At 37.0% G+C, this 15,109-nt stretch overlaps 1 protein-coding gene across 6 annotated transcripts in view; it reads right to left on the bottom strand.

Annotated features, from left to right (window-relative positions):
- DYNC2H1 (dynein cytoplasmic 2 heavy chain 1) overlaps window positions 1-15,109 on the bottom strand; it is a 390,963-nt gene that overhangs the window by 198,815 nt on the left and 177,039 nt on the right. For all 6 annotated transcript variants that reach the window (XM_017544781.2, XM_017544786.2, XM_017544784.2 and 3 more), the window contains 2 exons: window positions 13,711-13,842; window positions 12,503-12,575 (listed from right to left, as the gene is read on the bottom strand). In XM_017544781.2, coding sequence (XP_017400270.1) covers window positions 12,503-12,575; window positions 13,711-13,842 — 205 coding nt within the window. The remainder of the gene's footprint in view (window positions 1-12,502; window positions 12,576-13,710; window positions 13,843-15,109) is intronic.

Here is a 15,109-nt window from a genome sequence, read left to right as displayed (position 1 = left end):
ATGTATTATACAATTAAAATGTCAAATATATATAATATTTTAATATAAAATAACTACTGATTTAAGTGTGTTTTATTTGGAAAATATATGCCAATACAAAAACGGTCTAAAAAAGCTAAAATACAGATTACCATACCACTTGTTTATTTAGCCAATATACACTGTAAACTTCATGAGGGCAGGAAGCATACTGAATCTTTTGCTAGTTTATATCCAGAGCCTAGCAAATTCAATTATAACTTTTATTTTAAAATCCCACAGGATACAAATATATATCCATTAATTCATTTTATTCAATATCTCAAAGCAGTAAAACATTTGATTGGAGAAAAAAATCATGAAAAATATCTTGCCATTTAATATAACACAAGTGACATTTATATTACTTGTAATTATATGTTAGCCCTCCTGCCCACAAAACTCCAGCAAAGTTTTTGTTGCACTTTAAGTGAACTGGATATATAGGTTTTATTAATCCAAATAATTCTGACTCATGATATCATGAGAATGGTTAATATGAATCATTCAAAACTATTTAATAAAGTTAGAAAGCGAAAAATAATAATTGCACTGTGAATTATAATTGTGTAAAACTACTTGCAAATCACTGGAACCTTATACTCTAACCATAATTTTAAAAGTTAATACAGCATTTATTTCAAAAATAAGTCAAAGGGTAACTCAAACATTTATTGTATTTTATTTTAAGCAAAAAAATACTGAGATAATAAAAAAATAACTTGCAGTTTAAAAAGGAAAAAATGTACTCCTGTACTTTTCAGGTACCTGAGTAAAGAAAGTAGGAAATTATCAAACTATTATAGGTAGTAAGTATAATAGATTCATTCTTTCTCATGTGTCTCATCCTCCATAACAAAGGGCTGAAAAGTATCAGACGTATAAAATTACCTTTCTTTTATGAGAAAAAAACCATTGTAAAAATGTACCACAAACATCAATAAGAGGAAAATCAACAGCCACTACCTAACCCAATATATGTGAACCAATTAAATGAGAAAATATGCTTTCAAAATGGAATATTACTCAACCCTAGAAACAGGCAAAAATGTCAAATATGTTGTGGTAGGCAGAATACTAAAGATTTAAGATATCTCTTTCAAGAATCCTAAGCCCTGGTTATTCAAACAAAAACTAAACTAGGTACTGCTGTGAAGGGACTTTGTAAATGTAACTAAGGTTGTGAACCTAAATGTAAGAAGATTATCCTGTGTTATCCAAGTGGGCCAATCTAATCAATTGACCCCTCAAAAGTAGAGCTGTTTCTCTAGTTAGAGGCAAAGAATTGTAACAGAATAGAGAAATAGGAAAGATGAGGCAGAACGGGAGGTCAGAGATGAGGCATGCAAAGGAATCAATGCTGTCTTTAAAGATGGAGGAAGGGAACTAGATACCAACTGGGCATCTAAAAGCTGAGAATTACACCAAAAGACAGAAAGAAAATGGGGACCTCAGCCTTACAACTGAATAGGGCTGAACCTGAATGAGTTTGGAAGTGGATTTTCCCCAGGGCCTTCCAAACTTGGAGCAAAGAAACCTGGTGAGCCCATCAGGATTCTGACCTGCAGAAGACAGTAACTGGGCGTTGTTTAAACCTGATAAATTTCTAGCAGCAATAGAAAATGAATGCACATATGCTTATGTCTTTCTTTCTTTTAGACATTGACTTGATAAGGCAGATTGAGCTATGAAAGCAAGTACGTGGGATGACATGATGCCATAAGAGAGGTACAGAATTGTAAAACTAGGAAAGATCCATAGTTCCAAAAAAAGGTACTTTTTGATGAAGAACCTTTAAAAGTTTAGGGGCATGTCTCTACATTTCCAGTACCTCAATACATAAATCATAACATACTCCTCATAATAGTTTTTTTAAGTCAAAATTACATCAGAACTATGGAAGTAAGAATACTTGCATCTGTTCACTACCATTTTTAAAAAGAAACATAGTAGATTTTGCCAGTACATAAGTCTTCGTTTGTAGATTCATATTAAACAGGCAGCCCTAAAAGCTTTAAGGATTGCTATACTAATTCAAATCTTCAAATCAAAGCTACTTTCATAAATACATCTTTATAATTTACTATTTTAAGGTTTATAGATTATAAAAACAGCTGCTAAAACGTAGTAAAGATCGTTCCATATGAATGATGCTTGAGAAATTACATTTAAAATCAAAGCTCTAAAATTTGATTTAAAAGAGGTTAAGTGCTTGTTCTCCAGTAATCTGAATTTTAAAAACTTATTAATAAAATAAAAACTCTATTGTTACATTAAAATAATTTAATAAAGCTACTTGACCAAATATGAAGTCATCCAGCCATACAATTGTAAACATAATTTTTGCTTAGAAATCATATGATTTTAGAAGTGTATTAAACTTTCTTTTTTTTTTTTCCCCATTTATTTATTTTATTGCATTTTAGGTTTTGGTGTATTAAACTTTCAAAGCATCTGAATATATAAATAACATGAGGCTTTTAATTAATGCCACTAAACCTTAAATGTCATTTGACCTGGAGATGAAATGGTAGCATAAGTATTTCAAATAGTTGATAAATAGTCAAACTATAAAATTAGTAAGAAAGGTCATGTGCAATGTGGCACAAAGACCATATTATTAAAGACTAAATGAGTAGGAAAAAAATTCTTAAGAACCTCTCTGAAAAGTGTCCTGTTTTATTTTAACATGCATTTGAGCAATAGGAACAGCAAGTGCAAAGGTTCTATATTCCAGAAATAATTAGAGCAGTAAAAAACAAACAAACGAGAAAAAGACCATTATGTTGGTAAAGAACTGAGAGGGGTTAGGAGATAAGATCTCAGGGTAAGTCCCTGTAGGACATTAGAAGGATTCTGAAGAAGATGAGATGTCATGTTCCATCAGAAGTGTTGGAGGAGAGGAGTGATCTGATCCAGTTTGTATTTCAAAAAGCACTTAGCTGCTACGTTAAGGATAGACTTAGAGTGGGGAAGAATAGAAGCCTGAATGTTAATAATCTCACTCATATAAAATTGGCTTTAAAAAACTGGTAGACACTCCAAAAGGTCTGAGAAGTGATTGGATTCTGAATATATTCTGAATATAGAGACAACAAATAAAAGGTATGGCAGTAATTGAGAGCGGATGATAGCTTGTATTAGGTTGGTACTAATAAAGCAAATAAAATGAATTCAGAGTAAGTTTTAAGTTTTAAGTTTTGGTTTCAAATTCTTTTGAAACCAAAAGAATTTGATGGTAGATTGGATATAGAAAGAAAGGAAAGAGAGGAAAGAATTACATCACCTGCATAATGACTTTTCAATCAATAGTGGACCATGTATATCATGTTCATACTATAAGATTATTTTTACTGTCCCTTTCTATGTTTAGAGACACAAATACCTACCACCATATTACAATTGCCTATAGCACTCAGTACAGTAATATGCTGCACAAGTTCGTAGCCTAAGAGCAATAGGGTATACTATATAACCTATAGTATACGAGGGTGTACAATCCCAAGGTATATGTAAGTACACTCTATGATGTTCACACAATGAAACTGCCATAATGACACATTGTCAGAATGCATTCCCACTGTTAAACAACACATAACTATATTTTTGGGTTTTGGGATTAAACAACTGAGTAGATGCTAGTATAAACAAATCAAAAGTAATGTATTTGTCACATTAAATTTGAGATATTTGTTTTTGATGTTTTTAATACAAAAAAATCAAATAAGTATAAAATACATAAGCCTAGAATACCAGGGCTGGGAATAACAGATATAAGAGTGGGTAATTTAAGGATGATATTTAAAGCCAGAGATTGGGTGAGATCACCCACAGGGAGAATGTATAATAATGAAAGAAGGAAACCAGAGCAAGACTATAGTAAAAAGAAAAGTACTCCAACACTTAGAAGACATGCAGACAAGAAGCCAGTAAAAGAAAGTAAAAAGGAACAGACTAAGAGGGTTGGGAAATGAAAAAAGAAACATAACATCAAGAGAAGAAAGTCTTCTATAAAGAAAGAAATGGACAACTTTATTGAGTTTAGAAAGAAGTGAAAAATAGGATAGTGGCTAGAGAAGGGTCTGAGACCAAGGGAGGTATTTTTAAGACAGATGATACTAAAATATATTTGTATGCTGAAAAAAGTGATTCAGCAAAGAAGGTGAAATTCATGATATAGGAGAAGATGATAATGGCAGAAATGAAGAAGAAAACAGTAAATGAGTTGACCTTTGATTAGAACAAAGACATTCATTTATAGTAAAACAAACAACAGAATGAGTATGAGTACTAATGCACATAGTTGGTAGATGTTTATAAGAAATGACGAATTTCTGTCTTAGTGCTTCTATTTTCTCAAAAATGCTAGTAAAAGGCTACTACAATCAACAAATTTTAGTGGTAAATATACGGATAACTGTTTTCCATATTCTTAGATGTCTACTATACAGTTATTACTCACCATATATATCCAAATTTGGGAACATGTTAATTGTTCCAGTAACAAAATATATTCAAAATCATTTCCAAGCATGGAAATGAGTATCTTTTTTTCCAACCACTTCAGTCTTTAGATTCAACAGTCAAGAAGGAGACAGGGCAAGATGGCCAAATAGAATCCTCCAGCAATTGTCCTCTGAAGGAACACCAATTTGAACAACTATCCACTCAATAAAACACCTTTATCAGAACCAAAAAATCTAGTGAGCAATCCCAGCAGCTGGTTTTAATAGAATCACAAAGAAAGAGGCATTGAAGAGAGTAAGAAGACCAGTCTTAGATTGCCTACACCACCCCTTCCCCAGACATAGGCAGCACAGCACAGAAAGAATCTGTGTGCATAGGGGGAGGAAAGTGAAGTGAGTGTGACTTTGCATTGGAACTCAGTGTGGCCTGGTCACTGAGTGGAGCACAACACCAAGCAGAATTCTACCAGTGCCTATGGAAGGGGCATATAAAGCAGCCCTGAGACAGAGGGAAGTCCTCTGCTCCAGCAGGAGGAAACCAAGTCCTAGTCATCTTCACCACCAGCTAACTAAAATGGCCTGAGGCCCCAAATAAATTTGAGTGGCAGTCAGGACACAGTGACTGCAGTCCTTGGGCAAGCCCCAGTGCTATTCTGGTGTCCCTAATAGTGGGTTTGGGGTGACCCAGTGTAACACCAACTGCAGCAGCCCACAAGAGAACCTGCATCACCCTCCCTCCACTCCAGGCAATGCAGCACACAGATAGATTCCTTTTCCTTGGGGGAAGGCAAGAGAAGAGTGCAGAAGACTATGTCTTACAACTTGGACACAAGCCAAGTCATAGTAAAATAAAGCACAAGGAAGATTCCTGAAGTCTATGATTCCAGGCCTTTGCTCCTTGGTTGATGTTTCAAGATCCATTCTCAGCCAGCAGGGAATCCACTGGCTGACAACCTGCTGACTAAAGAGACCTCGGGCCTTTAATGAACAACAGCAACCACCAAGCAGTAGTGGTCACAGGCCTTGGGCAAGCCCCAGTACTGTGCTGATCTGGAAGGCTGGAGGCTTCATGTATGACTCAGCATGGTGCCAGCTGTGGTGGTCAAGGCAGTGCCCATATCACCTCTCCCCAAATTCTAGGCAACTCAGCATGGAGACAGGATCCTTTCGCTTGAGGGAAAGAGAGGAAAGAGAGCAAAAGATTTTGTCTAGGAACCCAAGGAATTCTCCCTTATCTTCCTCAAGTCCACCAAGGCTGTGTTTCTAGGAGTCTACAAGAGTCATAGAGTTCTTGGGCTTAGGGTACCCACTAGTGCTGAAACAGCTACAGTGAAAACAGGCTTAAGTAACAACACTCAGTCTCCTTTGAATTCCGAGAAAACCCTCTCAAGAAGAATAAGTGAAAAGAAGTCCAGACTCTGAAGGCTGGAATAAATACTTAACTCTTCAATGTCCAGACAATGATGAAGGTCCACAAGCATCAGAAACCTCCAGGAAAACATGACCTTAGCAAATGAACTAAATAAGGTATGAGTGACCAATCTTGAAGTAACAAAGATATGTAACCTCTCAGACAAGAAATTCAAAATAGCTGCCTTGAGGAAACTCAACAAGCTTCAAGATAACACAGAGAATTAATCAGAATTATACCAGAGAAAAAAAAATTTTTTGAGGCAGTCTCACTGGCCCATGCTGGAGGGCACTGGTATGATCTTGGCTCACTGCAACCTCCATCTCTCCCAGATTCAAGCAATTATCTTGCCTTAGCTTCCCTAGTAGCTTGGATTACAGGTGCCTGCCACCATGCCCAGCTAATTTTTGTATTTTTAGTAGAGACGGGTTTCACCATGTTGGCCAGGCTGTTGTTGAATTCCTAACCTCAGGTGATCCACCCACCTTGGCCTCCCAAAGTGCTGGGATTACAGGTGTGAGCCATCGCACCCAGCCTATATCAGAGAAATTTTACAAAGAGATTCAAATAATTTTTTTAAAACAATCAATTCCTAGAGCTGAAAAATACAATTGACAAACTGAAAAATGCATCAGTGTCTCAATAGCAGAATTTATCAAGCAGAAGAATAAATTAGTGAGTTTGAAAACATGAAAATACACAGAGGAGAAAAAAAACAAGAATAAAAAGGATGAAGTATGCCTAAAAATCTAAAAAAAAAAAACTTCAAAAGGGCAAATCTACAAGTTATAGGCCTTGAAGAGATGTAAAGAAAAAGATCAGGATATAAAGTTTATTCAAAGAAATAATAACAGAGAACTTTCCTAGCATAGAGAAAGATAAGAATATCCAGGTACAAGACAGTCAAAACCAGCAACAAATTCAATCTAAAGAGACTTCTTCAAGGCATATAATAATCACTCTTAAAGGCCAGGGACAAAGAAAATATTCTAAATATAAAGGAGCTCCATATGTCTGGCAGCACATTTCTCAGTGGAACCCTCATATGCCAGGAGGGAAGGGGATGACATATTTAGAGTGCTAAAGGGAAAAAGGCTTTCAACTTAGAATATTATATCCAGCAACATCATCCTTCAAATATGAAAAAAATAAAAACTTTCACAAACAAACACTAAAGAATGTCACAAACACTAGAACCATCTTATAAGAAATGCTAAAGGGAATTCTTCAATCTAAAAGAAAAGGATGCACAAACAGCAAAAAATCATCTGAAAGTATAAAAGTCACTGGTAAAAGTAAGTATACAGACAAATACAGAAAATGCTATCACTGTAATTGTGGTATGTAAATCACTTGTTAGGCCATTCTTACATTGCTATAAAGAAATACCTGAGACTGGCCAATTTATAAAGAGAAGAGATTTGACTGGCTCACAATTCTGCCGGCATAGTACCAGCACCTGCTAGGCTTCTGGGGAGGCCTCAAGGGAGCCACTATTGATAGCAGAAGGCAAAGGGGGAACAGGCATCCCACATGTTGAGAACTGGAGCTTACATGTAACATGGCAAAAGTAGAGGCAAGAGAGAGTGGAGAGGGTGGTGCCACATGCTTAAACAACTGTGTCTTGAGAGAATTCACTCACTATTGTGAGGACAGCACCAAGCCACAAGAAATCTGCCCCCATGAGTCAAATGCCTCCCACCAGGCCACACCTCCAACACTGGGGATTACAATTCAACATGAGATTTGGTGGAGATATATATTCAAACTATATCATGACTCATATCTTTAGTATGAAGTCTGAAAGACACCTGTCAAATATAATAACTACAACAAATTGTTAAGAGATAGACAATATAGAAAGGTATATATTGAGACCAAAAAAAAAATCCCCAAAATGGGGGGAGGGGAAATGAATTTAAGTGTAGATTTTTAGTTTTATTTTTGCTTGTTTTGTTTTTCTTTTCTTTTCTTTGTAATCAAAGTTGTCATCAGTTTAAAACCACTGGTTGTTTTCTGCAAGCCTCATGGCAACCACAAAACAAAAACTTATAATAGATACACACACATACACAAAAAGCAAGAAGTTAAAATGTACTACCAGAGAAGAACTCTTATACACAAGAGAAGACAGGAAGAAAGACGGGAAAAAAAAAAGAAGACATTAACAAAACAACCAGAAAACAAATAACCAAATAGCAGTAGTTAGTCCTTTCTTATTAATAAATAATAACTCTGAATATAAATGGACTAAAGTCTCCAAGTTAAAGAGACACAGTGGTTGAATAGATTAAAAATAAGACACAACTATATGCTCCCTACAAGAAACTCAGTTCACATATAAAGACTCACATAGACTGAACATGAAGAGATGGAAAAAGATATTCCATGCAAACGGCAAAAAAAAAGAGCAGGAGTAGCTATACTTATATCAGCTAAAATAGATTTCAAGACAAAAATTATAAAAAGAGACAAAAAAAGTCATCATATAATGATAAAGAGGTCAATTCATCAAGAGGATATAAGAATTCTAAGTATACACCCAACACTGGAGCATCCAGATACAAAGCAAATAGTAGAGCTAAAAAGAGAGATAGACTAATACAGTAATAACAAGGAACTTCAACACTCCACTGTAAGCATTAAACAGATCATGCAGATAGAAAATCAACAAAGAAACATTAGATTTAATCTTCGCTATAGGCTAAATAGACCTAAAAGACATTTACAGAACATTTCCACCAACATCTACAGAATCAGAAGTTATATACTTATAACTCTTAAAGGAGTTAGATTCCCAAAATGCACTTTAAAATTATTTTTATTTTTATTTTATATTTTGAGAAAGAGGCTTGCTCTGTAGCCCAGGATGAAGTGCAGTGATATGATCTCAGCTCACTGCAACCCTTTGCCTCCTGGGTTCATGGAATTCTACCACCTCAGCCTCCCGCGTAGTTGAGATTACAGGCACCTGCCACCACACCCACCACACCAGAAATATTATTTGTATTTTTAGTAGAGATGGGGTTTCACCATGTTGGCTAGGCTGGTCTCAAGCTCCTGACCTCAGGTGATCTGCCCACCTTGGCCTCCCAAACTGCTGGGATTATAGGCATAAGCCACTGTGCCCAGCTGTTCTTTACAAATTAATAGTTCAACTATCAAACTATCAACTAAATATAAAAATTAAAACAGGTTCTATGTAGTCTGATTATAACGCATACTATTGTTTTTTACCATCATCCCTTCCTTCACTTCTGGTAATAACCACTCCCCCATACATAGCTGCTTTTGGACAAATGTAATTCCATATATTTCTGATGTGATTAGTTGCAGAGGTGGATATGTAACCCAAGTTGAGCAAATCAGAGTCCTTGATGGTGAAGTTGAGAAGGAAAAGTTATCCTTCTTCTTTCATAAAAAGCTTAAAAATATAACTCAGGAAGTCAGCAGTCTTATCACCCAGAATATTATGAACCCTTTAGACTAAGGCCAACACACAAGCAGAAATTAAAATGAAAGTCTAAAAGCAACAAGAGAGGTGGAGAGAGATAAAAACACACAGAAAAAGGGAGAAACAGAGAGATGGGGCTGGAGGAGAAACACAGAGACAAACTGCAAGGCTGAGACAAAGAGTTTCCTGATACTGTCTGAGTCACGATGTTGTCTAACTCCAGTTAACCTGAAGACCAGACCTACCTCTTCTTTCCTAAGTACTGAATACTTAAGCTAATAAATTCCCTTTATTCATTTAATTGAGTTTAATATGGGTATCTGTCACTTGCAACCAAGAGAAAGGTGGATAATTACTCTGCCAGACATGAGTAAAAATTATCTGGTAGATAAACATTCTACCAAAGTTGAATAAACAGTGACATTTCCTCCCCTGCATAAGTAAACAAAAGTACAGAGCATATCTAGACTTATTTGCATATACTCATCATTAACCAACCAGGTGAGCAGTCTAAAAAGTGACTCAAAATATTTGTGTGTGCATGGGTAAGGCAGAAGACAGGCATTATGTGAAAAGCTTGGTTGGTAGGTATTACGGGTTAAATTGTGTACCCCACAAAAAAGATATGTTAAAGTCTAACCCCTGAAACCTCAAAATGTTCACCTTTTTGGAAATAGGGTCATTGCAAATAGAATTAGTTAACTTCAAATGAGGTCACACTGGACAACAGTGTGCCTGAATCCAGTATGACTGGTGTTGCTACAAGAACACATCCATGTCTCTTCCTAGGTTCTTGTGGTTGCCTAGAAATCTTCGGTGTTCCTCGGCTTGCAGTTGCACAACTTGAATCTGTGCCTTCATAATCACATTATATTTTCCTTGTGTCTGTCTTTACATGGATGTCTTCTTGTAGGGACACCAGTAATATTGGATTGAGGAACACTCCAGTCCTTTACTAAATATAGGATGTCAAATTTAATTCAACATCATATATGGTGATCTCCAACAAAAAGAATCATTTTTCTTTTTTTAAGACAAGGTCTTGGTCTGCTGCCCACACTGGGGTGCAGTGGCAGAATCACAGCTCTCCGCAATTTTGAACTCCTGAGTTCAAGAAACCCTCCCACTTTAGTCTCCTGAGTAGCTGGAACTACAGGCACATGCCCCCATGCCTGGCTCATTTTTTAATATTTACGAAAAACAACGTCTCACTGTGCTGCCCAGGATGGTCTCAAACTCCTGGGCTCAAGCAATCCTTCCCTCTCAGCCTCCCAAAATGTTGGGATTACAGGTATTGAAATCACCTTTGCAAAAATTAAAACAGGACATTATGACAGTGAAAGAGCTCAGACCTAACTGATCCCATCTTGCTTCTAACCTTTAAGCTACTCTTGTTCATTCCTGCATGTAAGCTGAACTAACCTTGGGAAGGAATTTAGTTTATGGTTTTGTAAGTGCCCAGTGGGTTCACTATGCCCGTTGCCTAGACAGAGCTGATTTACTTAGACAGAGCTGGTTGTGCAGTAGACTGGAGTTTTATTATTACTCAAATCGTCTCCCTGAGCATTCAGAATTGGAGTTTTTAAAGAAGATTTGGCAGGTATGTGCTTAGGAATTGAGGAGTGCTGATTGGTCAGGTTGGAGATGGAATCATAATGGGGTTGAAGTGAGGTTTTCTTGCTGTCTTCTGTTCCTGGGTGGGACTGCAGAGGTGACTGAGCCAGATTACCAGACTACGTTGTTTCAGCTGATCCATCTAGTACAGGGTCTGCAAAATATCTCAAGCACTGAACTTAGGTTTTACAATAGTGATGTTATGCCCAAGAGCCATTTGGAGAGGTTCAGACTCTTGCAACCAGAGGCTGCATAACCCCTAAACCATAATTTCTTTCTTTTTTTTCTTTTAAATTAGATTGAGGCTCGCTTTGTTGCCAGGATGGAGTGCAGTGGCGTGATCTGCTCACTGCAACCTCCCCCTCCCGGGTTCCAGTGATTCTTCTGCCTCAGCCTGCCAAGTAGCTGGGATTATAAGCACCCGCCACCATGCCCCGCTAATTTTTCTTTTTTCGGGGGTGGGGGGTAAAGATGGGGTTTCACCACATAGGGCAGGTTGGTCTTGAATTCCTGACCTCAAGTGATTCACCCATCTTGTCCTCCCAAAGTGCTGGAATTAGAGGTGTGAGCCACTGCGCCCAGCTCTTAAACCATAATTTCTAATCTAATAGGGAATATATTAGTCCTACAAAGGCAGACTGATCCCCGGGCAAGAAAGGGGGTTCTTTTTGGAAAATGCTATTAATCAATCTTGTTTCAGAGTCAAACCATAAACTAAATTCCTTCCCAAGGTTAGTTCTGCTTATGCCCAGGAATGAACAAGGATAATTTAAAGGTTAGAAACAAGATGGAGTCAGTTTGGTCTGATCTCTTTCACTGTTATAATTTCCTGTTTTAATTTTTGCAAAGGTGGTTTCTGTTTGACTCTAAAACAAAATTCATAATAGCCCTTTTAAAAAAGACCCCTTTCTTGCCTGGGGACCAATCTGCCTTTGCAGGCTAACAAATTAGCTACAAAATCTGAAATTATGGTTTAAGGGTAATGCAGCCTCTGGCTGCAAAAGTCTGAACGTCTCTCCAAATGGCTCCTGAGGGTAACATCACTATTGTAAAACCAAACCATTTTCTGTGATCCCACCTAGGAACAGAAAACAACAAGAAAACCTCACCTGAAACCCTCTATGATTCCATCTCCAACCTGATCAATCAGCACTCTCCACTTCCCAAGCCACCATATTATCTTTAAAAACTCCAACCCCCAATGCTCAAGGAGACTAATTTGAGTAAAAATAAAACTCCATTCTTCTGCACAGCCAGCTCTGTGTGAATTGCTCTTTCTCCATTGCAATTCTCCTGTCTTACTAAATCAGCTCTGTCTAGGCAGCAGGCCAGGTGAACCTGTCGGTGGTTACAGGATGAGCTACTGTGCCCAGGTGAGAATTATTTTCCTCAAACAAGTAGAGATTGGAAGATAAATGAACAGAATGAATAAAAAAGACATTATAACATGTCTAAACTAAGATTAACATAAAATTAAATGTAAATTAAAAACAAATAATTCAAGTTAGTGGTCTAGTTCTTGAAGAGCATCATACTTACCCAGAGTTTTACAGGCAAAAAGAGCCATGGCACTTTGCAATCTGTCCGGTCTTAGCGCCTGTACTACAAGAATCTTAAAATAAAATGCAGAGAATATTTTAAAAGAAGAAAATTCCTGCAAAACCTTTAATTAAACAATAATTAATGTTATCTAATTAAATAAATGTTTACTAAATATGGGAACACTTACCATTGTTCTGTATTACTGTGCTTTAAACTGTCACAATAGGTATATAGCAAGTATATATCAAAAATATTATTGAAATCCATTTACTTCCTCAAGCCTATCATCAAAAGTAAACACAGGGCTAGCAATGTCTTCTGACTCTAATAAAAGGGTAACTGGCAGGTGAAAATCATGGTATGGGTGAGACATTTCTGGTGACAGCAAACAGAGGCCGAGAAATCCTCCCTAAAATTTTCAAAATTTTTATCTTAAAAAAAAAAAAATAGAAATAGCATCTTGCCCCGTCACCCACACTGGAGTGCAGTGGTGCAATCACATCTCACTGCTGCCTTGAATCCTGAGCTCACGTGATCCTTCCACCTCAGCCTCCCACGTAGCTGGGATTACTGAATCATGTATATCTATGATAGTCCTAAATGTTTAAGTTTTATTTTTTCTTAGTCATTTTCCTTTTTGTTTAAACATTCTTGGGGAAATAGAATTCACTGTATATGGAGACACAAAGGCGTTAGATCCAGAGAAGAGATTAATGGAAAGGTCATTTCCTGGAGCTTCAACTTCTGAAGAGCTCGCCCACTCTCTAAGCCTTTTGACTAGCAAAAAAATTTGAGCAGAATCTCCCAGTACGTTTCATCATTCTGTTTTAAAATAGAATGTGAAAAATCCCCTGTTACTCACTATTCCTTAAAAAGAACTCTTTTCCTTAAAAAGAACTCTGGGAAATGATTGTGAAACCTGTACAATTTGTACCTTAGTTTCTTTCTGAAATACATTTTTCCAATTACAAGATACCCCTGGGGTCTGAGGCAGAGGGAATAAGAAAAGCCACAGTGAAAGAAACTCTACCCAGAAACTTTGGTGTGATTTAATTGTGAATAAGTTGGCAAAAGCAGCAAGCCCTTCCCCAAATATGTCATTAAAGGTAAAGTAACACTAAAAGCAAAGCTTTCCTTTAAATGGCTTCTGAATAATAAGAGAAACATTAAACACTTTTTTGCATTTAAATAACACTGAATTTTACCTGCTGAAATAAGGAAACTTTCTTTGCAAGAATAGATGGAAACTCTTGCTCACACGTTGAATTATGATAATAACTACGCCATAGAGCTGCATCTTCAAGGCAGAGGGTCTGATAAAGACTGGGGAGAGCAATCTAAAAAATAAAAATGGCCATATATAGTGAGCTATAAGGAAATACAAGCCCATATATTTATTTTTTAAAAAAACTAAAAGTGAGAACCAATTATTAGTTGGTGTTTATTACTCGTTTTCTACATTGTGTTGGCTTGTCTAATTATTTCTAGGTCAGCAACACTATAGTAGACTCATCTAATGTTAAAGCCAGAACTAAAATACATTTCCAAAGTAGTACCAAATCAGTATTCATAAGTTAAATCTTTTCTCTATAAAAAAACATTTGTACCTAGCTATCGCCACCTTGTGGAGAAAACAAATGCTGTCGTTAGGATCAAGTGTAAATTTTAAGGATTGTCAGGTTAATATGTCAAATTTCATATTAATACTAACAAAGACTCTCTTTGTCAAAACTTTGGTCAGGCTCCCCTGAACTCTCTTTGACTAGGCCTCAATCAGGGCTTCCTGTCCTGCCTTGTAGTATCCCATTTTAACAAGAATTTTCTTAAGTAACTTTAGCAAGAATCCCTACCTTTGATATCCAAATTCCTCCTCTCAACTGGGCCTGGTGGCTCACGCCTTTAATGCCATCACTTAAGGAGGCCGAAACAGGTGGAACACCTTAGGTCAGGAGTCTGAGACCAGCCTAGACAAGATAGTGAAACCCTGTCTCTACTAAAACAAAAAAAATTAGCCGGGCATGGTGGTGGGAGCCTGTAATCCCAGCTTCTCGAGAGGCTGAGGCAGGAGAATCACTTGAATCCAGGAGGCGGGGATTGCAGTGAGCCGAGATGGCACCACTGCACTACAGCCTGAGCGACAGAGCAAGACTCCATCTCAAAAAAAGAAAAATTCCTTCTCTCCCAGCCTTGTTATCTGTTAGTATCTGCTCACTGACCCTCACCACTAATCCTTACCCTACTTCTTGGGTACAAATTCTCACTTGTCCATTTTATAGTCAGAATTGAACCCAGTACTATACAGAAGTCTCTTTTCACCTATGACAATAGTTTGTTTAAATAAAACTTATCTTCACAGCTTTAATTTGTATAGAGCTCTGTTTTTCTAAAATGATATAAAATTTAGGAGGAAGTCAAATTGTCTCCATTTGCAGACGACATGATTGTATATCTAGAAGACCCCATCGTCTCAGCCCCAAATCTCCTGAAATTGATAAGCAAGTTCAGCAAAGTCTCAGGATACAAAATCAATGTGCAAAAATCACATGCATTCCTATACACCAATAACAGACTTAAAGAGAGCCAAATCAAGAACAAACTGCCATT

Source organism: Cebus imitator, unplaced genomic scaffold (genome assembly GCF_001604975.1).
Source record: "Cebus imitator isolate Cc_AM_T3 unplaced genomic scaffold, Cebus_imitator-1.0 Scaffold171, whole genome shotgun sequence".
NCBI classification, from domain to species: domain Eukaryota; kingdom Metazoa; phylum Chordata; class Mammalia; order Primates; family Cebidae; genus Cebus; species Cebus imitator.
Note: the sequence above shows the minus strand (reverse complement) of the source record. Positions and strands in the feature narration are given on the sequence as shown.